Below are 25,795 nucleotides of genomic sequence, written 5' to 3'. Positions count from 1 at the left end.
ATGCATCTACATTATACAGCTACCTTCATATGCGTGAAAGAATACATATAAACATGTACATAAAGAATACACTATAGCCCGGCTGGGCCTGGCTCAGTGGTTGAGCATCAACTTAAGATCCAGGACATGGCAGTTCAATTCCCAGTCAGGGCACATGTCCAGGTTGCGGGCTTGATCCCCAATTGGGGGCGTGCAGGAGGCTGCCGATCAATAACTCTCTCATCATTGATGTTTCTATCTCTCCCTCTCCCTTCCTCTCTCTCTGAAATCAATAAAGATATATATTTTTTAAAGAATATACTATAATAAAAACAAACAGCTATGTGTTGATCACTAGCTTAAGAAATAGAATAATACCTAGTATCTCTGAAATGTCTGCTATCCTCTCTCTGACTGCATCCTCCTTCAGCTAATTTTTATACAGATTTCATTTTTGTAAGTATTATCTTCTATGAAAACATTTAATAACTAACACAGAGTGGTCATCTATTATAAAAATTAGCTGTCAAAGGAAAAAAAGGCTCAAAAACAACTATAGATTGAAACCAATTATTGTGACTTTATTATAATAGTTACAAACAATATTTTAGTGGTATTTAATCATATCACAAGTACTCAAACTATATACAAATAGGTATTTATACAAGTCTACATTTAAAAAAAGAAAAAACAATTAATGACCAAAAAAATCACATTATGAACAAGTTTCTTTCAAAAAGTATGGCCAATAAAGGCAATTCACAGTTATTCTGAAAATATTTTAAGATGCAGGAATCATATTGCACATAACAATTATAAATCCTACTGAGTAGATGTATATATTTTAATCTAGTTTTTCACAAAATTTACATTATCATGCAATATACTTCACTGTATACAGAATGGTGGAACTAGAACAAAATTAGAATTATTTTAAAGTTACATTTAAAATAATTTTAATATACAAAAAACCACTCCAGTGTAATAAAACTTAACGGACACAAAATCATAATTTGTTCACAGATCAAGTTACTTTTTAGTGTTCTTCTTTGTCTTTTCCTTTCTTCTCCTTCTCATCCTGTAGTGCAGTACCGAGTTTTTTGATAAGAACTGACAGAACCTTGTCCAGTGGGTCCATGACTCCTCTTTGAAGCCATTTAGGAATAGTAGTCCTGGCATGATGAAAGCCCAATTTTTGAAGAATATAATCAACGCCTACTGGATCAATCTTTCTTCCAGTCCAAGAAATTAATCTAAAATAATTATAAATAATAATTAGGAGTACAGTGTCCCAGCCCAGTCCTGACAGAAAGTTAAGCACATCACTAAGCCTCCATAATGTGCTCAAGACAAAATATTTTCAGTGGGTCCATTTGAGTAATCTAACCTACAATTCTTGGATTCACTATAATAGCATTAAAAAAATGTGTGATTATAAGTATCCTTTTTTTTTTAAAAAGTTTTTTTTTAAATTTATTATTATTATTTTTAATTGATTTTAGAGAGAGGAAAGGAGAGGGAGAGAGAGACAGAAACATCAATGATGAGAGAGTTGTTGATCGAGCCTGCAACCTGGGTATGTGCCCTGACCGGGAATCGAACCCTGATCGCCTGGATTTCAGGTCGATGCTCAACCGCTGAGCCACGCCCGGCCGGGCTATAAGTATCCTTGATAAGCATACACACAGTAGTGGAGTTTAGTGAATTTCATTCTGATTATTTTAAGCCTAAAGTTACAGTCATGTGACACATTTAAAGGACATTTAGTTCATTCTAAAAGATGTTAATAAACTTGGTGGGGGAAATCCTTTCAGATGTATATGCATATCAAGTCAGGATGTCATACACTTAAAATATCTTTCTGTTTTGCCAGTTACACCTCAATAAAGCTGAAAAAAGACAAGTTCAAATATGTGGCACAATGGTGGGGGGAGGGGAGCATAAAATATAGTGTTTGCTGTGTGCTAAACATGTTTGAAGGAAGAACCATTTTCTTCCTATTGGTATTTCTTTCCATACAGAGGAACAGCCATCAGCGAAACACTCCTGGCCTCTGTCTGCCCCTTACTGATGATTTATCTGATTGGCAAATTAATGGAGGAACTGATTAGTATGGTTTAGTACCCTCTTCCGTACCTTCTCTTAGGAACCATTCATTTTGGTCCTTTATGCCATAGGTTTTTCAAGGATAGGTCTCTAAATAGGTGAGCCCAAGACAGTTCATGGCTGCCTGTAGCTAGGTAAGTACACAGTGCTGCTGACTGTACAACTCCAGCCCTGCCCCCTTTGAGCTCTGCAGCACTGGGACCCTGCAGGTGAGTCCAAATCTGGACTCTATTAGAAAGCCACTGGTGCCAGACCTCTAAACCACATTCTCTGTCACCAGCGTTATCAGTATTAAAATTGTCAATTTGATTTCTAGCTGCCTCTCTCCCACTATTTCAGTTAGGGGAAAGGGCAGTAATAAGCACTGATCTGCTAAAACTCTTAACAGTTACAAGCATTTTGTGTTAACTAACTTATTTAACCATTGTAACAACCCTACAAGGTAGGTAATACCATTTTCTAAATTTTTCTTATGAGGTAACTGAGGCAGAGGGTGGTTATTAGGTCCTTCAGGCAATGTCACTTAACCAGAAAACAGGGCTTAGAGCCACCACTCTTAACCATGCTATCCACTACTACACCATATTTAGTCTCATGGTAGTGTGCTAAAGTAAGGATTATATTTATGGCAAATTTAACTATTTTATCCTCATTTTAAATTAAAAGATACAACAGGTCCTTGAATAACACCATTTTGTTATAACTTGTAGGAACTTAATTAACTCTTGTTTATATCAAGTAGCCTATGGTAAAATGGTCTTCATTATATATTGTTTCCCTTAAAGTCACAGAATCAACTTACCAACCTTAGGGGATGACTTAACTAGTCCATTATATTTATTTAGATTTACAAATACAAAACAGATTTTCTAAATAGTTTTCTGTATTAGGACCTTTGCAATATTTTAATATTTTTCCTAAGTACTGACACTGTTACTATTTCTCATGTGTTTATGTGCTATTAATACCAAAGTGTTTTGTTGATTTGGTTACAACAAATTTTGCTGAATACAAATTACTAACACAAAGTCACTTTCTGTTTATACAGGAGTCCACTGTATAATGGAGATTTTGTTAGTTTGGAATTATTTTGGTATAAGTATGTCTGAATAATGACCTTATCTAAATGAAATCTGTGTCATTCTGCAGGGTCGAGTGTGATAGACTTTTTTTGATACCATTATTCCATGAATCAGACAGTGATAATTTGATTAACAAAGCAGATGAGAGGAAAGGGGAAAATAATAGGAAGGTTGTGAGTGTTAATCACAAACAAGGACATACAAAGCAAGTACTGCTGGTTATAGCAGCAATTATAATTAAAATTAGAAAATACTTTCGAAATTACGATGTGAAAACAAGCTGATGTAATTGGGATCATGATTATAGTAGAACATGACTCAGTAAAGGAACTAGAATCTGACAGCACTAAATTCCACATTTCAGGGATGATTTTATATTGCTTCCTGTGTAAACAAAAGGACACTGTGACTGCTCTGTTCTATTACATTGTCATGATGTATGTGAGAAACTGTACAGTTCCTTAATGATGTATGACTTCTACTGAATCTTCCCAAACTAAGTAACAAAAGTTTATTGTAGCTACCTCAAGCACCTGAAAATAACATCTTGGTGAGACGGTGAAAAAATAATAGCCACTATGGAAGTAAGAGTTATTCTCACATTTTAGTGATTAATTGACAGAATGTCACATAGTGGACAGCTAACCAGCGCTGAGCTGTTCCCAGTGTCTGTGCTTCTGCCTTGTCTAGAACACTTGCAAAAGCAGAAAGAAACAGCAAAAACAGCAGTCAGACGTTGTTGAGGTTATAGCTTCCAAATATATTTTTCAGTAAAAAATATTTAATAACCTAATACATAATTTATAACTTTTTCTCCTGATAATCCCATAGAATATAGGTAAATATATATACCCACTATTTACCTAAGAGTAGGCTCTAGATGCCACGTGTTGCACATAAAATCTCTCCAATCCACAGTGGTGTAAGTGATGCTGTCTTCTCTGTCTTTGTCAGAGGAGTTGTCATCATGTATAACGATTGGACTTTTCTGTCCTGGTCGAGTAGATAAAATCCGAGGTGGAAAAATGGCTATGATGAAAATAATAGATTAATATTGCAAATATATATCTTTTAAGTTTATTTTAAATCACTATATGAACAGGATAATTTCCATTCCTCATTTAATTACATTTCTTAAAAAGTAATATTTTAAAATAAGCCTTAATAAGTGCCAATAATAAGTATTGCCTATAAAAAGCCAGTATCAAAGTTACTGCATTATCTTACAATTAGAAATAATGTCATAGTTTATTTTTTAGTAATAGCATGTGTTTTACATATATTTGTGGGCCTAAAACTAATGGTAAAGAATGCTGACATTTATGTGATTAGCAGGCCTAGGGCACTGGACTTGACGGTTGTAGGTTTCCTAAAGAACAGCTATAGGTGAATGACTTATTTTAACAGCTTTATTGAGATATAATTCACAATAAAACCCATTCATTTAATGTGTACAACTCAGTGGTTCTAGTATGTTAATGGTGATACATATATTTGAACAGTGGTACTACCTTAGAAGCTGTTTACATAAGCAACCTTTTCACTCCATATAGCAAACATGCAAATCTTTTATGAAAGATGGAGTCTTTCTAAATTAGTGATCATAAATAATAGGTGACATGCTCCTTTTATTACATAGTTGTTTCTTTAGTCATTTCACTTGACTAGTCATATTTCTTCAACGAGGTTTTCTTTTCCTACTTTGTGAGAATCTCCTATAAGGCCTGATAATGTACATATGTGGTAACAGTTTGTAAAGTACAAAATACATTCAATGTGAGGCATGGTTAGAAAGAGTGTTGTGTGTGTCTAGCAGACACCCAGTCTGTTACACAGTCTTACTAATAGGTTATTTCTTTTCATTTCATTTATTTATTGATATTTGCAACTCATAAAGGAAGGAGACACATTCTGCTAATTTATCATTAGACCATTAAAAGTCCATATAAATGGCAGACAGCTGCCTTTCCTGAAGCTTGAAAGATAAAACACAACCCCCAAAACAAGAATATGCCACCCACCTTTTTCTTTCTCTTTAAGATAAGCCGACACTAAATCATGGAGAAACATGATGAGCTCAGCATCCATAGTCACACAAATGTGGTCAGTGAACTCTGTCACCACACTACATTCTACCTTCGGCTTCAGGCTGGCATCTGCAAAGGCAAAGTTCTTTAATAGTTAAGATTTCATGAAATAAATCCCTTTCTCTTCCTGTTAAGGGATTTACATGGGTCTGTGTAAATGCATCCACTAAAAGGCAACAATTGAGAAATGAGTATTTCTGTATGTGATTCACAGAATGATGATGGTTTACTGAGCACTTTATATGTCATTTATTCCTCATAAAAACGCTCTGAACCTCTTATTATCCTCCATTTTACTGAGGAGAAAGAGGGACAAGTGGATTAAATTATTTGCCACATGTCACGTGGCTGGTAAGAAAATAATTTTGACTCAGGAAATCACTTTATGTTATATAATTGTATAATTATATAATCAGATTATATTAATATTGCACAAATAACCTGTGGGAAAACAGTAGTTTGGAGTTCCTTTAGAATTTTCTTAGTCAAAAACTAAGGGTTGTTTTTCCACATACCCTGTAATGAAGGTTCTTGTGGTTCTTGAACATGAATGGATTTAAAGTCAAGCTGCATCCTTGGTAATGCAAAGATAGTCTCTGTTTCATGATTGTAGCTAGAACCTCCTCTGAATCCACTCAACAAACTGGAATTCTTCACCGTAGTGCTATTCTCGGTGTTATTAGCATCAACATTACGAAGTAGGTTTAGCTCTACATGCGCAATAATAAAGACAGTAAGAATCAAATTAAATCAACAGGCATTGATAAGCCTATAGCTTTCATGACACTATGATACAAGAACTTTTATCATTTCAAAAGTTGGAAAATAAACTCACATTTGAAAAATAGAGCCATATATAAGCTGTGATCTTGAGAATAGTTATATATCTCTATATATGTAGACAGGGGTATAGACATATTTATATAAATAAATATAGGGCTATGTTTATATGTAGTGATTTATATTTGCATATACATAAATACACATACATAAGTAGTGATATATATCACTATTCTCAAGACTGAAGCTTTATAAGATGGTTTGGATAAATCCAATAATTCAGTCCATTTTTTTTTTTTTTGCTTCTTGAACTTTAAAATGAATATTATTCTCAACTGAATTCATGTCTGAATTTAAGAGTTTCATTAATCTCCATACACTGAATCCTTCCCTCTTACAGAATCTGTGATTAAATATGATCCTGATCTTGAAATCAGGTCGAAGTCCTGATTTTCCGCAACATGTGCTATGATTATGGTTGTCTTATGAAATTAGCACTTTTCTAGTTACACAGGTAGCAGCTTAGTATCCTAACAGCCCCTCCTTAGAATCCCAGCCGAAAAAGACCCCCTCCCCCGTACCGGAAGGCAGGACAGCCAATACCCGCCTACTCTCCTAATTTGCGTCCTTATCCTCCGTTCTCAGAACAGTTTTGAATCCCTGGGGTTGCCTATTCCATAGTAACTGTGTTCCACAGGCCCAGGTCATCATCCTTCCCATTTTGAAAAGACACTTTTAAATAAAACATTCAAGTCTTAACACGTCTCAATCTAGTCAGCTTTCTAATACAAATGAAATTATTGTAAAAGCAGTAAACTTGAACATAAAACCACAAAATAAAAATTTTCATGACCACATTATACAAGACTGATGAATCAAATCAAATGAAAAAAATTCATCAAAACCACTCTCTTTAATTATGAACTCATAGGAACAATATTTAGTTTCATTTTATTTCATACTTCCAGAACCTTAAGTTTGTGGCACTCTATTACTTAGTTGTGTAATAACTCTCACAAGCCTCCAATGTTTAGCATTAGTAGGAAAATATTTTTCTAATAATCATAAAGTAAACTTAATTTCATATATTTAAGCCAATTTTATTTTGAATGTTTTCAATTACATCTAAAGTAATTTAAGTCTGTGATATGTTGCATCACCGGGGTGGTGGTGAAACCATGCACTAATATTGCTACTTATGTCAGCAGGAGTAAAATGAAACTTGTTTAATTGGAGAAATGAAAATTCTCCCCCTACTTAAATTCTAAACAGTCCACAGAATCCAAAATAGAAAAAACAAAATAAAAAGCTCCAAAAAAATAAAACTTTTAACCTTCATTTCTTGTGGCTGTAACATAATGGAACCATTCTTTCACACTCGCTACTCCATGGGGTGGGTTTTCATGGCGACGCCTTGTTATCTTGGTTATTGTTGCCATAGGACTTTCCAAAGCACCACACGGTTTGGTAACCATGGTATTATGGCCCAGATGAAAATCCAATGTTTGTACAACATATGTAGAATGATCACTAGAGCCTAGAGGAAAAAAGTTTCTTAATGTATCAAACTATATTAAGATGCAAGAAAATAGTTGTGCTTAGAGCAACAGATTGTTGTGAAAATGTGTAAATAACTGAGGGGAAAAAATCACAATTTTTCTTTCTTTAGTTATAACTGGATTTATCCCCAGTAAGATGAAGAGTACCAATCATTTTTTTTTTGGTCATCATTAAGAAACCACTGAATAAGAAATTCAAGCTGAAAGGAATTGGATCTATCACTGTAAACTGGGGTAAAAGCAGAGCCTTGCCCATCAAAGTCTTATGGTACAGTCTTAATGGCAGATCATCTCCTTACACTGCCACTGTGTCTCTTCTGTTCATGTTTATGTAAGAAATATTGACAATAACTACTATTATGAGTATGATCAGCCTTAGCCGCAGAAAATTTAATTGCCTAAGCAAGAAACAGAGTAGATGGCAAGTCCAGAAATAAGTCCTTTACCACGTCCCAGACTTTATAGACTGATTCATTGGCAGTGAACTCCTTGACATGTCAGGTACATGATAATAGAATGGACTTCAGAAATGTTATGATAGAAAACAGACAAAAGATATGAGAAAGAAAAATTAATCTGCCATGTATTATCACATCAGAAGATGGAAAGAGTAAAAGCTTGAAATGTCTCAGTTTACCATCCTCCCAGATCTTCTGAGCTTCGGTCCAAAAAGCAATGTTTGGTTCTTCTAAGTGAAAAAGGGCCCAGGATTTTGAACGGAAATTTGGACCATGGAAACAAGCTAGTGTCATGTGATTTCCATGTAAGCTCATCGATCCTCCAAACTGCATTCCATCTTCTGGTAACGGAATCTGGAATAAGGATATGTGGCATCCTGACACCACCTTCAGTACTCCAGGCCAGTGTCGATGGTGTGCGGCATCCAGCACTGCAAGAGAACCAAACAGGCTTGTCCTGGGTATCTTCCACAGGCACAGCCTCAAGGGTAATGCCAGGGAGCTGGGGCAGCAGGGCTCCTTTCTGCAGCTGCAGTGACTTGGATAAGGGATGAAAACCACCCAACCCTGGTTAACATTAAGCAGAAGCCAATAAACATACAGTCTCAGGAAAGGGATGGATACAACTAAGGAAAGTATAGGGATGGATACAACTAAGGAAAGTAGTAACTTGCTAATAATAATTGCAACTAACACTGTTGTAATAATTTACAAATGCTTGCATGACATTTTATACAGTTCTCACAGTAAACTCTGTAAACTAGGTATTTCACCTGGACCCTGTTCAAGTGAAGCAGAGGAGGGGTTAAGTAAACTAGCGACTAGAAGACTAGAAATCAAATGCAGACCCCCTGATTTTAAGTACATTTTCTTTTTTTTACTCTTTTGTAACCTGGCTACTCAAAAGTGAGGTCTGAGAACCATCAGCATCACTCAGAACATGTTCAAAATGCAGACTCTTATGTCCACCCCACACCTATGTATCAGAATCTGCATCTGAATAAGACCTCCAGGTATTTCAGATGCCTGGTCAAGTTTGAGAAGCATTCCTTTATATTTCCCACTTATTCCAGTAATGTCCTTTTGGCTGTTTTCCACAGCTCCGATTCCAGATCCAACCAGGGGTCATGTGTTGTATTTAGTTGGCATGTCTCTTTAGTTTCCTTTAATCTAAAACAATTCCCTAAGCTTGTCTGTTTTCCATGACAAGGACTTTTTAAAGAATCCAGGCCAGGCATTTTGGGAAAACTCCCCTCTGTTTATATATGCCTGATACCAATTCTAGTTTAAAGGAAATACAGGGACTAGAGGAACAAGAAAAATGGAACCACAAGGAAGCAAGTGAAAACTATGTAGAAGGCAGGACATTGTGCAGGACAATTGGCCAATCCTCTCAAATAAGTCAGGTCATTAAGAAAGGACTATGCTGAATTGAAAGAGAATAAAGGATCTGACCTGTGATCTTGAATGGGATATACTGGTTAGCATAGGTTTTAGCATAATTTTAGGTCAGTTGTGGAATATGGTCACAAGCTAGAGGAAATAAATTAGCAAAAAGGAAAGTGGGAGATTGTTGAGTGGAAAAGTATGAACAATATTTTTGTAAAAAGTACACAAACATATATAGGTGCACAGAAAAATATCTGAAGGTACATGCTCTCAGGTGTTCAACAGGGATCATTTTTAGATGGAATGGGATGCTTTTATTTTTGCTTGTATGTATTTGTTAGTTTTTTTCAATGTACAAGTATTGCTTCTGTGATAATAAAAAGTTATTAAAAATTATCCTGACTCTAACAACTTTTTGCCACTTTTTCCCCTATCACCCTAGTTAAAGCTACCATAACCTGTAATCTGAACTCCTGCAGCACCTCTTTACTATGGTAATGTAAGTATGTGTATAATGATGGTAATTACTACACTTGCTCTCCTTACTTCCCTCCTTAACCATTTGTAGTCTATTCTCCACACAGCAGCCAGAGTGATGCTTTACAAAGGAATACTTTGAGAAAAAGTTAAGTAATATCAAATCTGTTTGAAAATCTCCAATAGCTACCCATCATATTAAAACTCTTATCTGTGGCCTGAGTTGAGGTCCAACATTTTCCTACTTGCTCACTGTTCCACACAGTGACCATCTTTATGACCCTCAAAGCAAATTTCCTCCTGCTGTGGGACCTCTGCACTCTCCATGAGCCCCTGTCCCTGGAACACTCTTCCCCCAGCCCTCGGCCTAGATCTTTCACTTGAGAAAAGGTTTCCCTGAGCCCCCTTCTAAAATACCCATCCTCACATACTTGTTCTCTATTTCCTTCCTCTGCTTCATTCCTCTTCTCAGCACCTCTCTCTACCTGAAACTGTCTTGCATTTTAGTTAATAACTTACTTATATGGTCTGTCTCTCCCACTAGAATGTAAACTTCATGAGGCTAGGAACTTTGCCCACTAGATCTATGCCTAAAACAGTGCTTAAGCACACAACGATGTTTAATAAGTATTTGCTGATTGAACTACTGAGTGGAAATAATAATCTGCCTAATCGGGCACAGCTAATAAATTCAAACTCAGACATTCTGATTCCACAGCCCATGCCCTTAAGCAGAACATGGTATTGTCATAATTAGTATTCAGGAATGTGGTATACGGATGGTTTAGATGAGCAGTGGCAAGGGAGGAGATAAAAATGGTGACTTCTCAAATGATGGCCTCGAGGCCCACTGGAGGGTGGGAATCATACGTTGCTGAGTGAACTGAAGAAGAGCATATGGATTGCTATAAGTATGGCATATAGTTACTATATGACTTTAAATGAAGGTTGCAACACATTCATTGAGAGATCAGCACATACAAAGCCTTAGTTCTAATTCTTACACTGCTCTTGTGAACTTTTCTCTAGGTTATTCGTCACTGTCTTAGGTGGAAGATAAGGAACTGGTCCCCAGGTAGACAGAGCTCGTTTGCTGGTGTCAAACTGTTGCGTGAAAAATTCCTGGAGCTTCATTCCTATTTTTATCAGGTCTGGTGTGGTTGATCTTGATATCATTACTTGGAAAATATCCCACTTCAAATCTCCATGGACAAAAATTTCACTAGAATGTAAAACAGAGTCTTTATCATATAGCTTATAGAAAACAGTTTAAAAGTATAAGAAAAAGTCTCTTCCCCACCCAGCTTTTTCACACATTAATTGCATAACATAAAATCATTTTGCAACAAAATGATTTGCTTGTGTTTTCTCACTGGATGACAGAAAATATGTTCAGAGCAGTCATGCAAAGTCCCATTTCCTGAATACCTTTTATCACTTATGCTCGAATCCAGGGCACTGCACAGATTCACCTTCCACTCGTCCTGCAGCTTGAGGTCAGCGTTGCTGAAGATGCCCATGAGGATGCTGGAGCCCATGTAGTCCACCCGGGCCTCAGTGGAGCCCATAGTGATTTGAATTTTGTGACTGGGCTGCTGATTCGGGTGTTCAGAAATATGAGCTGAAATAACAATTACTTTTTACAGTAATGCCAAATGGAAAAACTCATCAAAGTAAGTTTTTTAAAAGTTTTTTTCCAATATGGATATTTTTCAGTTGTTGTAAAATTTCAACATACCAACCATCTCCAGGGCATTGACATCAATGGTCCCTCCAACGACCCCTCCCTTAGAGTCTAATTGGGATCTTCCAAGCCCAACAGACATGCTGATCTCTCTGTCGCGGTTACTTCCTACTGACAGGCGGCCCTGGCTCTTCAAACCACTTGTTGTCCAACTGAAAAAAGAAAAAGGTTATTAATTAGACATATGGCATCCAGGGTCATAAATTAAAACAAGAGTTAGGTGATTTCAAAAGAGTTTTTTTTTAAGTTTATTATAAAAAACAGTAAATGTTTAATTATTAAAATTTATGAGGAGGCTTTCTGCTTAGCTAGAAAATTGTGCAGCTTTACTTATAATTTTCTTTCTTTTTAGAACATATATTTCATGTTTTATATTTTAGTATCTTTAGGATCAGATTAAGCAATTTTCAGGATAAAGCAATTTAATATATTTTATCTACTGTTTTCACCTTATCAAACATTTCAGCATTAGAAAAAGGTTTTGAATTGCTTTAATACACTATAAGAAAAATTACAACTAATGATTAAATATATTTTCTTTGTATCTAAAGAGCTTACGTTGTATTTCCCATTACATTACTCATATTCATTTGGACGTTTAATTGCTTCAAGTTGATAGCAAACACGACAAGCGTTTCCCACGGGGTCCCTTGCTGACTTGCTGCTTTGTTTGATTTGTTAAAAGGAGTTGATGTTTTTGAAAGTGAATCTAAAAACAGAAAAATCAAATGCATATTTGTTCACACAAAGCAAAAACTATTCTTACCACTATAAGCCAAAAGCTGAAATATGATATTCTTGTATTATAGCTGAACATTAAATAGCTGTCATACTGCCTCTAAAAGAGTTACCATTTACTGACTGTTTAGCAGGTGCTGGCAGCCACACTTACTAAAAGCTTATAGAGTTCTGTATGAGTTCCTCGTTACAGGAGGAAGTTCCAGGGTGCACAGAGTAGAACAGCACAGATCGTTCATCACCCTGGGTTCTCAACAGAGGAAGAAATCCCTACTGGCAAACAGAGGACCTGAAGGCAGGGACTGCTCTGAGATGCACAGGGAGTGTGCCTATCTTTTGTGTCTTATAGACTCACGCACATCTTGAGTCCTGCATTTGCTCATTATACTCTAATCTTACCCTGTGACATGAACTCTATCACTCATTTTTATATATTCAGACACGAGTAGAGTGCTGAGCACATAGGAGTTCAAAAACCATGTGTGGATGAAAGAATGGCTGAGTGAATACAAAGATTAACTTTTTCAATATCAAACATCTTTTACAACATTGTAAGTTTGGTTTGCTTCTAAAAATATCGGTACATTGCGAAGCACAGATCGGTAGTTACGAGTAGTCATGGGGATATAAAGTACAGCACAGGGAATATAGTCAATAATACTGTAATAACTACACATGGTGCCAGGTGCGTATTGTAAATTATCAGGGGAACACTGTAAAGTATATGATTGTCTGATCACTATGTTGTACACCTGAAACCAATACAAAATAATATTGAGTGTAAACTGTAATTGGAAACAATTTAAAAAAATAACTGTACCATTTGGAGCACACTAACAATGTGCTCTCTCCTCTCTGCCTACCCCTTTTCAAAGCACCGAGCAACCCAGCTGTTTCTTCTGCTGACAGATACTTTGAAGTGTTTACTGTTTGGTTTGGTTTGGGTGCCCCGCCCCACACACAACTTCCACCATCTTCCATAAAAACCTGCAAAAGTCTATCTCCCCGAAGGTGGGGCAGAAATCTGGGAGTAACTAATTAAGGTTCTTATCTTAGGGGCATTGGAAGACCACTGATAACAAAGCAGTGTTACCTCTTCGAGGAACTGAAGAATCTGATACACTCCTGGATCTTATGGAAGCCGGGGACTTCAGGCTCTGTGCAGCTGTCCCTGGTGACATGGTGCTGTTTGTCATGTGCTCAGTGAACACGTTGGGTGACTGAGGCATGTGGGTGAAGGAGGCTGACTGACTTGGCTGCTCCCAGGTCCTGCAGTAAGCTTTCCTCGATGATTCCGGAGAAAGATGTTGGCTCACCCCTTCGATGGAATCAGGTGTCCCTGGGCCAGATGCTAACAGAAAAGTAGAAACAAATACAATTCATGGTAAAATCGGCATGTTATAAAATAATAAATTTCACCACTCTACCACTTCTAATCACATTACACACTTCTTCTAGTTCCCTATTTGACAAATGTGCAGAAGTTTAGTTTGCAAAGCACATTCCAGCTCGCTAGTTTATTTTTCTCAGAAACACTATGAGAATAGCTGGAGAGGTACTATGAAGGAATAGACCAAGAACAGGTTTCGTATACTTTGGATTGTACCATGCTAACTCTATCTTTCACTTACACAATATCTAAGACCCTGGGGGAAAATGCAGGCAATATGGTAGCATGTCCCCAACACTTTCTATTTTCCATGCTTAACTAACCACGATTTTAACTTGGTTACATGTATTTCTGCATTTCTAGATTTTACAACGATTACAAAGTAATCGTTGTAAAACAAAAGTCAGCAGAATGTAGTGTCTGAGAGAGCAAGCTTTCTGTGAGCCACCATGCTCATGCATTCCCAGGTTTAGCACACTAGAGGGGCTCAGCAGACGCTTGTTGAATGAGGGAATGAGCTGCATGGCACAACTTACCAAGTTTGTGTTACTTTGGGTCTTGTTACTATTGCAACCAAAATTAAAAGCAACCCAAGTATAATTCTAATTACTTAACAAGCTTACTTGGCAAATTTATAGTTTGGTCTCCAAGAAAGAGTCGTCTTGCGATACTTCTCCTATACCACGCTCTTGGAAATGCCAGAATTTCACTGAGCCGGCGCATATCATATTTAAAGGAAGCAGAACCTATGTCACAAACAGCTGATAAAGAAAATTTAGAACAGAAATAAAGAAAATTTGTTAGAACAGATTTCCAAAACCCTTAATATTTTCACATTGTATAATATGGCATGGTATTACACAACTGAATTATAAGTGTTACAATTCATGAAATACCTGAGTAAGTTGCACAGCATGATTAGTAAGGGATACTGTGTTCCTTCCACAAAAGAGAAAAATAGTGGTTTCTAACCCTTTAGTTCCATTCCTTTGTTAAGGTGAAGGCAAGCTGGAATTATCACTTTATCATGAAATTCTCAGAGAGGTTCTAAAGGCCGGTCTTATGGACAGCTTTCAACTTGAACAGAGGGCTTTTTTTCAAATATGGCAAATGAATCATGGGATGAGCTGGGATACACACTTCCTCAAAAGTGGCTGCAAATTAAGTAGCACTGTGGAGAAACTGCTGCTTTCCTCTAGACCAGGGGTGGGGAACCTATTTTCTGCCAAGGGCCATTTGGATATTTATAAACATAATCTGCAGGCCATACAAAATTATCAACTTAAAAATCAGCTATGAAAAAAGCTCCTAGATTTACTGAATTTCAAGTCCTGCCTGCAGTTGCCTTGACATGGCCAGACCAAATGATTTTGAGGGCTGTATTCTGCAGACAGGATGTTCCCCACTCCTGCTCTAGATAGAGCAGGACTGGTCAGTGGTCACTGCTGTGCAGGGAGCGAATGCAGCTCCGGCTCTGCCCTCCTTATTCCTCTGGGCCTCTGGAGGGTTTTCCCACCCAGGTCTCCCAAAGCCACGCCCATCAGCAGCTCCTACCCCACCCTTCCACTTAAATGCCCTGGAGGCACTTCCTTTTTCATTTTCTACCTAGGTTAGTGACCTCTGTCCCTTCTGTCACCTAGGCTGAAATTGTGAAGCATCCTGTCTCTGCTGCTCTGCACAAACTCTGTCTCCAAGCTTATGGATTCTCTTCTTTCTCTAGACACCATTCCCTCCTCTCCATTATTGTCACATCCAGCCTTCAGCCCCTGCTGCTAGTTCAACAGCCTCCCCACGCATCTTCCCTCCCATTTTTCATACTGACATGAATTCTTTCTAAAATACCCATTTCTTATATATATGTATATATATGCACACACACATAGATGTTTATTTTATAATCCATATAAAATTTTGTCTTTTTGTGTGGTCAGAACACTTAAGATGAGATCTATCCTCTCAAAAGATTTTTAAGTGTGCAATGCAGTCTGTTATCTCTGGGGACAATGTTGTCATCCCATTTCTCAAAAACCTCTAATGGCTTCACTGCCCAAAAAATCAATGCTACCTGTAGCCCAGCATACAAGTCACGTGCATGTGTACTACTAGCTTTGTAACTATGGGCAGATCACTTTAAAAAAAAAAAATGTTTTTATTGATTTTTTTTAAAGAGAGAGAGGAAGGGAGAGGGGGAGAGAAACATCGATCGCCTGTCTCCTGCACACCCCCTACTGGGGACTGAGCCAGCAACCAAGGCATGTGCCCTGACTGGAAACTGAACCAGAGACCTCTTGGTGCCTGGGACAACACTCAACCCAACTGAGCCACACTGGCTGGGGCCAAATCGCTTTTGAGTATTTAAAGTTAAATGCATGTGGAACATTTTTAACTCATTCCTCTTTAGTGTTTTAAGAATTTGCAATTAGAAAATCAAATTAAAAATTAGAAATTTTACCCATTCATGGTAGAGAAGTGAAGAGCAGTTTTAGGTGACTTAATAACACACATTCTAGCCTTTAGGTGATATTTCTGTGTATTTATCTAGAAGTCATATTTCTAACACTGATTATTTGAACTGAGAGCATACACTAGGCTGGACTGTCATTCCTCTCCTTTATCACTAAAAGCCTCATATTATTAAATAAATGTAATACTTAAATGCTGTTAAAAAGGAGCCCCTTAATTCTGGAAAATAATATTTAAATTAAAAAACTATAAAATTGAATACCAGATATATTTATTAGTGTGGTGTCCATTTTGCTTGCAGACTTGTTTACAGACTGACTTTCAAAGAACGAGGCACCTCCTGAACGCCTTATCCGAGACAAACTCACTTTTACAAACTCAAGGTTTATACTCAGTGAGTCTTTTCGACCAGTGACTGAAGTGGGGTCTTCATCCACATTCCCTTTGAAAAACACACACACCTACGTGAGTACATATACACACATACATGAGTACATACACATAAATGCGTACATGTACATGCACATACAACTATCTAGTTCCATGAAATTATCCAAAATACTAGAACTAAACACATCAATTAAAATCATTTAAAATGAGGTAAAAACTTAAGCAGAATGCTCTAATGAGTATTTTAAGTGGCAAATCTGCACTTTAAAATGTCAGTGAAATTTAAGCTCTCTAATAGTAATAATAATAATAATGTCTTATTTTAAATTAACAAACATGATGCACACACTTTAAAAATTTACTATTTGTAGAATGTACTTTCTTATCCAAATAAACCCATATCAGAATAAATTACCGTACTGTGTATATCACTTATAAAATATTCTGAGTTTTACAATTCTTATATAATTTATTTACCTGAATTATTTATTGCATATTTCTACTTATTTGTAGAAACAGGATAGATATTATCAAAAGAAAAAATTAGTATCTGATCTTGTTTTATATCCATTATTAAAGATATCATGATTTCTGAAAAGATCAAAGCTTGAAAAGTGCTCTAAAGTTGAGAAAGATGCAAACATGCTAAGTGTACCTAAGCCTCCTGACCCAGATGTGAGGCCAGAAACAGCAGTCTTCTGTTTTCCAGCTCCATAAGGGTGAAACACGTAGAGGGAGAAGTCAGACATGCAGGCAGTGAAGCTCAGCCCAGAGGAACTGCTGCTAGAAGTGGTCAGATCTGACTGACTGCTGCTGTGCCGACTTCTGCCAAGAGGGCTGCCCAATCCTGACGAACCTGCCATCAACACAGACATCCAAAATCTTTACCAGCCACAGAAAATTAAAAATGCCTGTCACTAACACAGTCTCAAGAGCCAACCAAACATGACTTAAAAATAAAATAGAAATATTCAAATGTGCACTCAAAGACAGATTTAATCCATGAAAACAAAATGAGGTCTTAGATGTGCTTTCTAATTAATTTAGTTGGTCAACCATGTTGAATACTCTGAAACATTCCTTTATACGTATGACTAGCCAACTCCATGGCCTCCTGTTTCTTCTCTCCTTTGCACCACTGGAACAGGCCACAGAAAAGGCACAAAATATTGGGTTTTAAGCAAAGGGGGAGAATTGGACAAACTGTAAACAAGTCCAATCAGACTGCTGAGGTTCACATTCCAGTAAGAAACAGTGCAAACAGAGCAAATGCAGAAAGTTACACCTTTTGCAACAGTACAAATGGACCTAGAGGGTATTATGCACAGTGAAATAAGTGACTCAGAGAAAGACAAATACCATATGATCTCTCTTACATGTGGAATTTAAAGAACAGGATAAACCAACAAACAAAATAGAAACAGACACACAGATACAAAAATCAGACTGACAGTTGTCAGAGCAGAGGGGACTTGGGGGCTGGGTGAAAAAGGTGAAGGGATTCAGAAGTGCAAATTGGTAGTTACAGAATAGTCATGGGGATGTAGAGTACAGCACAAGGAATACAGTCAATAATATCGTAATAGCTGTGTACGGTGACAGGTGTGTACTTGAAATATCGGTGGAACACTATGTAGTGTATATGACTGACTACTATGCTGTACACCTGAAACTAGTACAAAATAATATTGAATGTAAACTGTAATTGAAAAAATAAAAGAACCGCTATGCAAAAAATATATATATAAATATATGCAAAAAGTAAAGATCTCTCTCTTAGAGAACCAAGTGTCCTCAGTGGCAAAACTTACCATAAGTGGACAGGCTGATTCCCACTCTGCTTTAAACATGAACAATGTGAGGCCAACAGAATAGAGCATTAAATAGTACTTGGCTGTATACTGGTGGGATAAAAGAATGTTTAAGGAAACATACCTGGGGTTCCTGTCTTGCCTGCAGAGGTCTTTGCTCCACTCTGAGTGACATTACCTCCAGGGGATGAAGTCTCGGCAGGACACGAGGTCCCTAAAGTCTCCAGTTCCCCCCGGTTTGAAGAGAACACCAGGTCCAGGGATGGCAGCTTCAGCATGCATTCTACTCTTGACACTGGTAAACAGCTGAACTTGATCTGTGAGGGCTAAAGTGCAGAAAGCCAAAAATAAAAAAGGTTCTAGGTTAAACAATTTCACATTGGATTCTAAAAATTACATTTCGATTTTGGTCCACATATATAAAATTTACTGACACACAAAAAAACTTTGTGTTTAATGTACTAGCTTTTACAAAACAACACATGACACATTAAGCAATGTATTAACAAAATGGTATCATCTTTAAAAATCTAAATATTTGAGGAGCTATATCTGAGTGATAAATATTTAGATATTTAGATCATTCAGACCATTAAAGATGTTTATATTCACATTATACTTGTTCATAATCAAGTACAGGAAGTAATTTCCCTTATACTAAAATTTAAAAAGACTTACATTAATAAAAGTTTATAAGCTCTCAAGGCCTTACCTGTTAAATATTTTCATCAGATCTTAAAAAAAGCTAGTGCAAAACACCAGAAGGGAGCTCTTTGGCCAAATTGCTGCTGTAGAAAATGGTCTGAACAGATGACCACTAGCTTTTCTTTTATTCTTGAGATTGATCATCAGATTTTAATTGAGGGTAAACTAAACCCTCAAGTTTAGATATGAGTAGTTTTCAAATACTTTTACTAAATGGATTTAATCAGATGCTAACATAAACTCCCAAAGGCCCATTGAAAGGACTGCATTTTAAAGTAAAATGTTAAATAAAAATTACATAACTCTTAGCAGAAATCTAACAAAGGCATTACTGTGATTTTATGCCTCAATTACCTTTATATGTGCCCCAAAGGACCACAATGGCAAGAAGCACAGGTGCCATACTGAAAAAGGCATATAATGCTAAAAAACAGTTTTAACTTACATATGTAACTTAACTTACTTTTGCCACAAAAGTATGAAATCTAAATTTTGAAAGCCTTCCTCAGAAGAAAAGTAAACACACACACAACTATACATGTACTTCCCCAAGGTTCCAGCAACCTGTCAGCCTTGATACATACAAAGGTCCGGGAGCCCAAGAAGAAAAAAATTTGAAAGGGAAATAATGTTGGGAAGGTTCAAATAAGCTTAAAAAACACATTTTTCTCTAAAACAGCAAGAATAAGTGATATATCTCACCTGTACACGCACGTAGACCACGACATCCACTGGGAAGGAAGAGTAAGCAGACGTGGAGGACGACACTAACGATGTTGTTGACTCTTCCATAGGGTCTGGAATCTCAAAATGCCCCATGTCTTCATCTTGGGAGCTGACAGCTATTAAAATAGTGAGTTTTAAGTTGCACCATTAGGACAAGGGCCAGTACTGAGCTCAGGGCTATGAACACACAGCAACGTTTGCTTCCACGGCCCATCATGCCACACTTCTTTCCCCAGTCAAACCTCTTGCTCACCTTCACAAACCCAGATCCCCAACCCACCCCGCTGCTACACCAAACGCCCAAAAAGGAACAGCAATTACGCCTTTGCCCCAAGGACTTTCTAGTCTAAGAGATACATTAGGACCCAAGGACGTGATTTTGTTATGAACTGGCTGTGGCTATGGAAAAACCTACAACCTCACCAGAACTTAGCTTCTTCACTTGTAAATGAGGACCAGATGATCTCTCAGGTTCTTTCTCAGTTCTATAATTCTTTTATATTATCACTGAATATACTAAATAATAATATGTAATGCCATTACAAAATCCTTCTAAGTACTAGGACCCCAAAGTATATGTAATGGGGAAGTAAGTCTGTAAGGAGGGTACTCACTTGTGTAATTCCTCTCAATCGGTGTGATTGGGATAGTTTCCAGAGCCTTTTCCAGAAAGTCTAACAGGCAGGGACTGATCACCATTTCCTCTGGCAGTGACTGAAGCGCTACCCAGGCATATAACTTGGCTGTTTTGATTCCTCCACTTCCTTTTCCTTTGGCTAGAATATTGATAAATGTGAGGTGAATTTAAGAAAATATATGATAATTTTGTGAGACATTAGAGTTATATGACAGTTTAATCAGGCAAAGCACCTTATACGTAAAACCATACAAGAATGTAAAAAAGAGAGCAGGTTGATGGAAATGATATATTAATGTTAGAATACAAAGATGACTAAGGATGTAGGTAACACAAGTTATTCCTACTTGCTCTAGCTCACAAATTTTGGTTCAGCTTTTCAAGTTTATACTTTGCTACGTTTTTCTTAAGCATTATTTTGTCCACTTAGGATACAGAGAACTGACAATATTTTGTGGCAAGTGAAGAAAATGTCATTATTTTCAGGCTTCTGTATGTTCTTGCTGTCCTCAGCTCATACATATTTACAATGCTTCCCTACATGGGCTGTCATCTCTTTCCTTCTACCTAATTAAATATTTCCACATCAGTAGAATGAGTGTAACAGCTATCTCAGACTTAGCTAATTTTGGCTTAGGTTTCCAACTCCAACATATATTAGTTTTGTAAACCTAGGAAGAAATTCAACTTCTATGAGCCTTAATTTTCCACATTTATCAAATAGGAATAATCATATCTGTCCTGCACGTGGTGGACATAAGCGTGCCTTGTCGACTGAAAATGATAGAAAAAGACTGGCATTCTTATCATATTACCGGCTATTTTAAAAGATTTATGTATCAAGTTCCATCTCCCAAATGAAACTGTTACAAATAATTACTTTCCAGTCTGACATTCCCCGTTTTGGAAATTCTATAGAGGAAAGGTGATATTCATGTGGTGTGGTACCCAGATTCAGAATAGCTTCTAACGGTCCTGGCCCCTGGCACTCATGCCCCTGTGTGGTTCCCTCCCACACTGAGCAGAGCTGAGGTGCAGGATCAATAGATATTGTAGAAGGGATGGTGCATGACTTCTAAGGTTAAGCCACAAAAGATGGGGCTGCTTCAGCCATACTCTCATTGGGATTGCGCCTTTTGAAGGACACCAGCTGCCCTGCCATGAGAACAGGCCAGCAGCCCAGCAGGGAAGCCCACGGGGGGAGGACTAAGGCACAGTGTGCCCACCACGTGCAGTGGGGCATGATGGGCACAGGTGCCTGAGACTCAGCCAAGAATTCAGATGACACAGCCCTAGCCAACATCTTGACAGCAACTTCGTAAAAATCAACCCGGCCAAACTGCTCCTGAATCTGTGATCCACAGAAACCGTGTTTGAGGCTACAAGCCACCAAGTTTGGGCAGCGTGTTAAGCAGTCATAGGTCACAGTGTGGTCTAGTCCAGTGTACTCTGTCTTGTGTAAGCCTGATGTTTTCATCTAGATCACCAGCTCCCAGACTGGAACTACATGCAATTTTTTCTAAATATGCATAGATCTAAAAAATTAAGTATTTAGTATATTAAGTTTATTTTAACAACTGATATTCTAAGGTAATAACAATTTGAAAAATAGCCCAAAGTAGTTGGTTTACACTTCCATCCATGAATTTTGTACTGTCATTATTAAGTCTATTTCCTCTTTTCTTAAACATGTGAATTTGAAAGTCTCAATAGAGCAAGTAGGTGATGACAAAACATTAAGGTATGAAAAAAAGTAAAAGTCAAGTACATTTTCCTTCAATACCTGAGGGAATAGGTGGGGGCTGGGGAGGAAGTAAGGTGTTAGTCTTGCTCTGGACAGTGCAAGGTAAAGGAGAAGGAGAGGCGGCACTATCTTTCATACCAGACAGCTTGGACTCTTTAGACAGTGTTCTTGGCAAGGAAGACCCTCGGGAGGCGTTAGGTGATTCAGTCTTTAGTGTCTTGGAATTGTAATGCAACTGTATTGGAAAAAATAAACTTTCAGTTAAAATCATGCAGATGAGAAAAACCAAGAAATTCAGGAAAATGTGTAGCATGAACACGGGCCCAGGAGTCAGAAGACCCAGGTCCTGTGTTTACAAGTTAGTTCTGTGACCCTGGCACATTTCTTAGCTTTCTTCCATTTTCAGAACTAAAAAGGCCACCCCAAATAATATTTAAAGTTATTTCCAGCTTAACATTCTAGGATTCTGTAATTCTAGAATCTAAAAAATAGTTGTTTCATAAAATTGCACTAGGCAAGGCTTAGCAAACATGTTATGAATATCAACATATGAAAAATAAAATTAACTTCTTTCTGCCCAACTTTGGTGGGGAAATCTATCTAAAGAAAGTGACAACCTGCACTTCGGATGTTTGTATGCTAGAGAAAACCCTTGGAAAGGCTCGCTTTCATATAAATGGTGAAGGAAGTGCATGTATGATAGAAAATAAGCACTGATATTAATAATCTCATCTCACATCCTAGACATAAGGTTTATACCTTTACATCGACTCCAGGGATATAAAAGACTGTTGTTTCCAAGTCACTTGGCTTTGTCTGCAACGACGATGGCACTTTCTTGCCAGTCATTAAATGGGTGGTAGAAGCATAATTAGTTTGAAACTTCTTTTTTGAAGGTGAATCTTGATCTAAACTCCTGGAACTTCTATCATAACTCCTATAAAGTAAAAAAAAGTTTTATCTTTTTCATTTATTTATCCTCACTCAAGGATATTTTTTCCACTGCTTTTCAGAGAGAATGGAATGGAGAGAGAGAGAAACATTGATGTGAGAGAGGGACATCAATTAGTTGAGTCCTGTAGATGCCCCAACCGGGCTAGGGATTGAGCCTGCAACCATGGTATGTGCCCTTGACCAGAATCAAACCCAAGACCCTTCAGTCTGCGGGCTGATGCTCTAACCACTGAGCCAAATCAGCCAGGGCTGTTTTATCTTTTTTAAAAATTACATTTCTCTCCTTTCCTTTTGTTTAAAATCAAACTGTTATTTATACAGTAAATGGAATGTCATCACTCATTAATGAAGCTGAGAAAGTAAAACTACTCTGTCTCCAGCCAAACCAACTAATGCCTCGCACAGTGACGTTTCTGCTCTATGGTCCATAATACACAGCACAACTACTTTTACTCTCACCTGAGGTCACGACTGTTTCTCGTGAACACAGTAGGTTTAACCAAACAAAATTGCCCTTTACAGAGGTAAAACCAATGGAATATCAGCAAATTACTGTGGTTTGTTATGGTTCAACTCAAAATAAATAGTCTTTTATCATCGCTACTACCTTTGTAAAAATTTAACTTTGTATCTTGTGATTTTTATAAAAGCTTCCTTAAACCATTTAAAGACTCCTTATTTCAAACATAGGAAAAGTAAACAGATGGTATAATGAGCCCAGATCCTTCTCCCAGCTTCAAGGACTGTCAGCATCCACCCTCTGGTTCCATATGCCACCCACCCAATCATTATTATCTTCTTATAATTCTCTTTTAGATTAGAAAAGAAAAACAAAATTTCAAAGAAAAAATAATCTAACGTAAAGCCTGTTTACAAGCATTGATTACTCACTGATGGACACAAATGGTAAAGCTACAGTTACACCTGGACAGTACCCCAGCACACACAGAGGCCCTTCATGCAACTGATCCAGTCTTTCTTACATCTTTACTTTATCAAAACTCTCAATAACCAAACATTCCTGAGTACTGCACTGCTCTCTAAAATAGAAGCATGCCCAATACAAGGACAGAGACCAACCGAGAAATTCATTCTTGTTTAAAAGAGAATTCCAAAGATGTAACTATTTTAAAGAATTTTCTAGAATCTAAATCAGACATCCATTTCTAGTTGCCAAAAAATGTAATACACTTGTCTAAAGAAATAGAATGTTATTCAAATAACCACTCACATTTTAAGTATGATTAAATCTATTCTTTCAATCTGCATTTTGGGAGGTGGGGGGGAAGTCTGTTTACGCTATATAAATAGTATTTCTAACAAATGAAATTACATGTACCCCCATCTGACCAGTTTCTTACCTTCTCAAGCTTATATCATCATGTTCTTGTAGGAGTGTGGTTGGGTGAAGCACACATTTTCCACTATCAATTTCAACCCGTATGTCCAGTTCAAAGTCAATATTTCTCTCAGTAGCTGTGCCGCTGAGGCTCCGGTTCACAGGAGCTGAGGGCCAGCGCTCTGTAAATAGCTGGTGAACAGCAGCAAAGCCTGTGGCTTTTTTACGAGACGTATGTCTGCAGAAAAAACAACTGGTCATCACACTGCAGGGAAGTGGGAAGAGTTTTTAACAAACTATTCTCCAACATGCTATGTTAGCAACAGTCTACGAATAAATTGTACTAGTTTATAAATTCACACAAAATACTCAATGAGCTCATACAAACTGAAGTTTTTCCCAAGTGTAACAAAGTCACATTTTATTCAACAACTATTTTCTGAGAGCTACTATTGTGTGCCCAGCCATGTGCTGAGTGGCAAGGACACACACGCTATCACTGCTGTGGAGGAGGCAGAATATGAATGTGTGCACCACACTCACTTTTGGGAGGAGATGCAATTTTGCAAATCTTCCCAGATTTTATTAAAAGGCAGTAGTACAGGAAAAAAGCCCAGCAGTGCCAGATGAAGCTAAACTACGTTAGTAAACCATGGACATGTCTCTCAGTCTCACTCTGTTGGGCACATTAAGATGTTTTTCTGTGAAAGTTAACAGTTATATATAATGCTTTAAGCGTGGTCCTAGATTTAGAAATGCTACCCAAGGATCTTAACACAAAAAGGCTACTCACGAGGGTTTCCTGTAAATATAAAATCTTTCCCTCTCGTGCTCTTCGTCCTTTTCGTCCTTCTCAGAATCTTCACTCGTGGAAGACAAACTGTCATCCCGTCGGCCATCTTCAGGTTGGAAAGTGACGCCTGGAGAAAAGCCTGGAGTTTTGGGAGAGCTGAACACGGAATGCGACCCTTCGCTGGGGGATGAGTAATGGGAGGGACCATCGATGGCAACTGACAAAAGGTCCAGTTCTGTCTCCTCCGGAAACTGATCGTAAGAGGAGGAAACATGAATCAGGTTCACATTATGAATCTCTTCTCAATTAAAAATGAAAAAGACATACGATTAAGCATTTAAAAATTGTCTCAGAGTCAAATTTCCTCACTCTGAATGGAGAGGAAGGTCAGATTTGTGAACTTATGAAATGGCTCAGCAAGAAAGGAAGCAGAAGGTCAAACCA

The 25,795-nt window shown here is 37.5% G+C and overlaps 1 protein-coding gene across 4 annotated transcripts in view; it reads right to left on the bottom strand.

The window, feature by feature from the left end:
- Window positions 1–535: 535 nt before the first annotated feature.
- Window positions 536–25,795, bottom strand: part of BLTP1 (bridge-like lipid transfer protein family member 1) — a 134,888-nt gene continuing 109,628 nt past the window's right edge. For all 4 annotated transcript variants that reach the window (XM_087816473.1, XM_016203311.2, XM_016203313.2 and 1 more), the window contains 21 exons: window positions 25,352–25,602; window positions 24,581–24,796; window positions 23,025–23,202; window positions 22,404–22,500; window positions 20,499–20,660; window positions 19,861–20,000; window positions 18,578–18,779; window positions 17,298–17,498; window positions 16,515–16,694; window positions 14,413–14,550; window positions 13,493–13,750; window positions 12,220–12,370; window positions 11,656–11,813; window positions 11,346–11,538; window positions 10,922–11,139; window positions 8,231–8,482; window positions 7,368–7,571; window positions 5,770–5,964; window positions 5,189–5,323; window positions 4,031–4,196; window positions 536–1,232 (listed from right to left, as the gene is read on the bottom strand). In XM_087816473.1, coding sequence (XP_087672599.1) covers window positions 1,016–1,232; window positions 4,031–4,196; window positions 5,189–5,323; window positions 5,770–5,964; window positions 7,368–7,571; window positions 8,231–8,482; window positions 10,922–11,139; window positions 11,346–11,538; window positions 11,656–11,813; window positions 12,220–12,370; window positions 13,493–13,750; window positions 14,413–14,550; window positions 16,515–16,694; window positions 17,298–17,498; window positions 18,578–18,779; window positions 19,861–20,000; window positions 20,499–20,660; window positions 22,404–22,500; window positions 23,025–23,202; window positions 24,581–24,796; window positions 25,352–25,602 — 3,912 coding nt within the window. In that variant the 3' untranslated portion in view covers window positions 536–1,015. The remainder of the gene's footprint in view (window positions 1,233–4,030; window positions 4,197–5,188; window positions 5,324–5,769; window positions 5,965–7,367; window positions 7,572–8,230; window positions 8,483–10,921; window positions 11,140–11,345; window positions 11,539–11,655; window positions 11,814–12,219; window positions 12,371–13,492; window positions 13,751–14,412; window positions 14,551–16,514; window positions 16,695–17,297; window positions 17,499–18,577; window positions 18,780–19,860; window positions 20,001–20,498; window positions 20,661–22,403; window positions 22,501–23,024; window positions 23,203–24,580; window positions 24,797–25,351; window positions 25,603–25,795) is intronic.

This window comes from Miniopterus natalensis, chromosome 4 (genome assembly GCF_054644295.1).
Source record: "Miniopterus natalensis isolate mMinNat1 chromosome 4, mMinNat1.hap1, whole genome shotgun sequence".
Lineage (NCBI taxonomy): Eukaryota > Metazoa > Chordata > Mammalia > Chiroptera > Miniopteridae > Miniopterus > Miniopterus natalensis.
The sequence above is the reverse complement of the archived record's forward strand: the minus strand, read 5'-3'. Positions and strand labels throughout refer to the sequence as shown.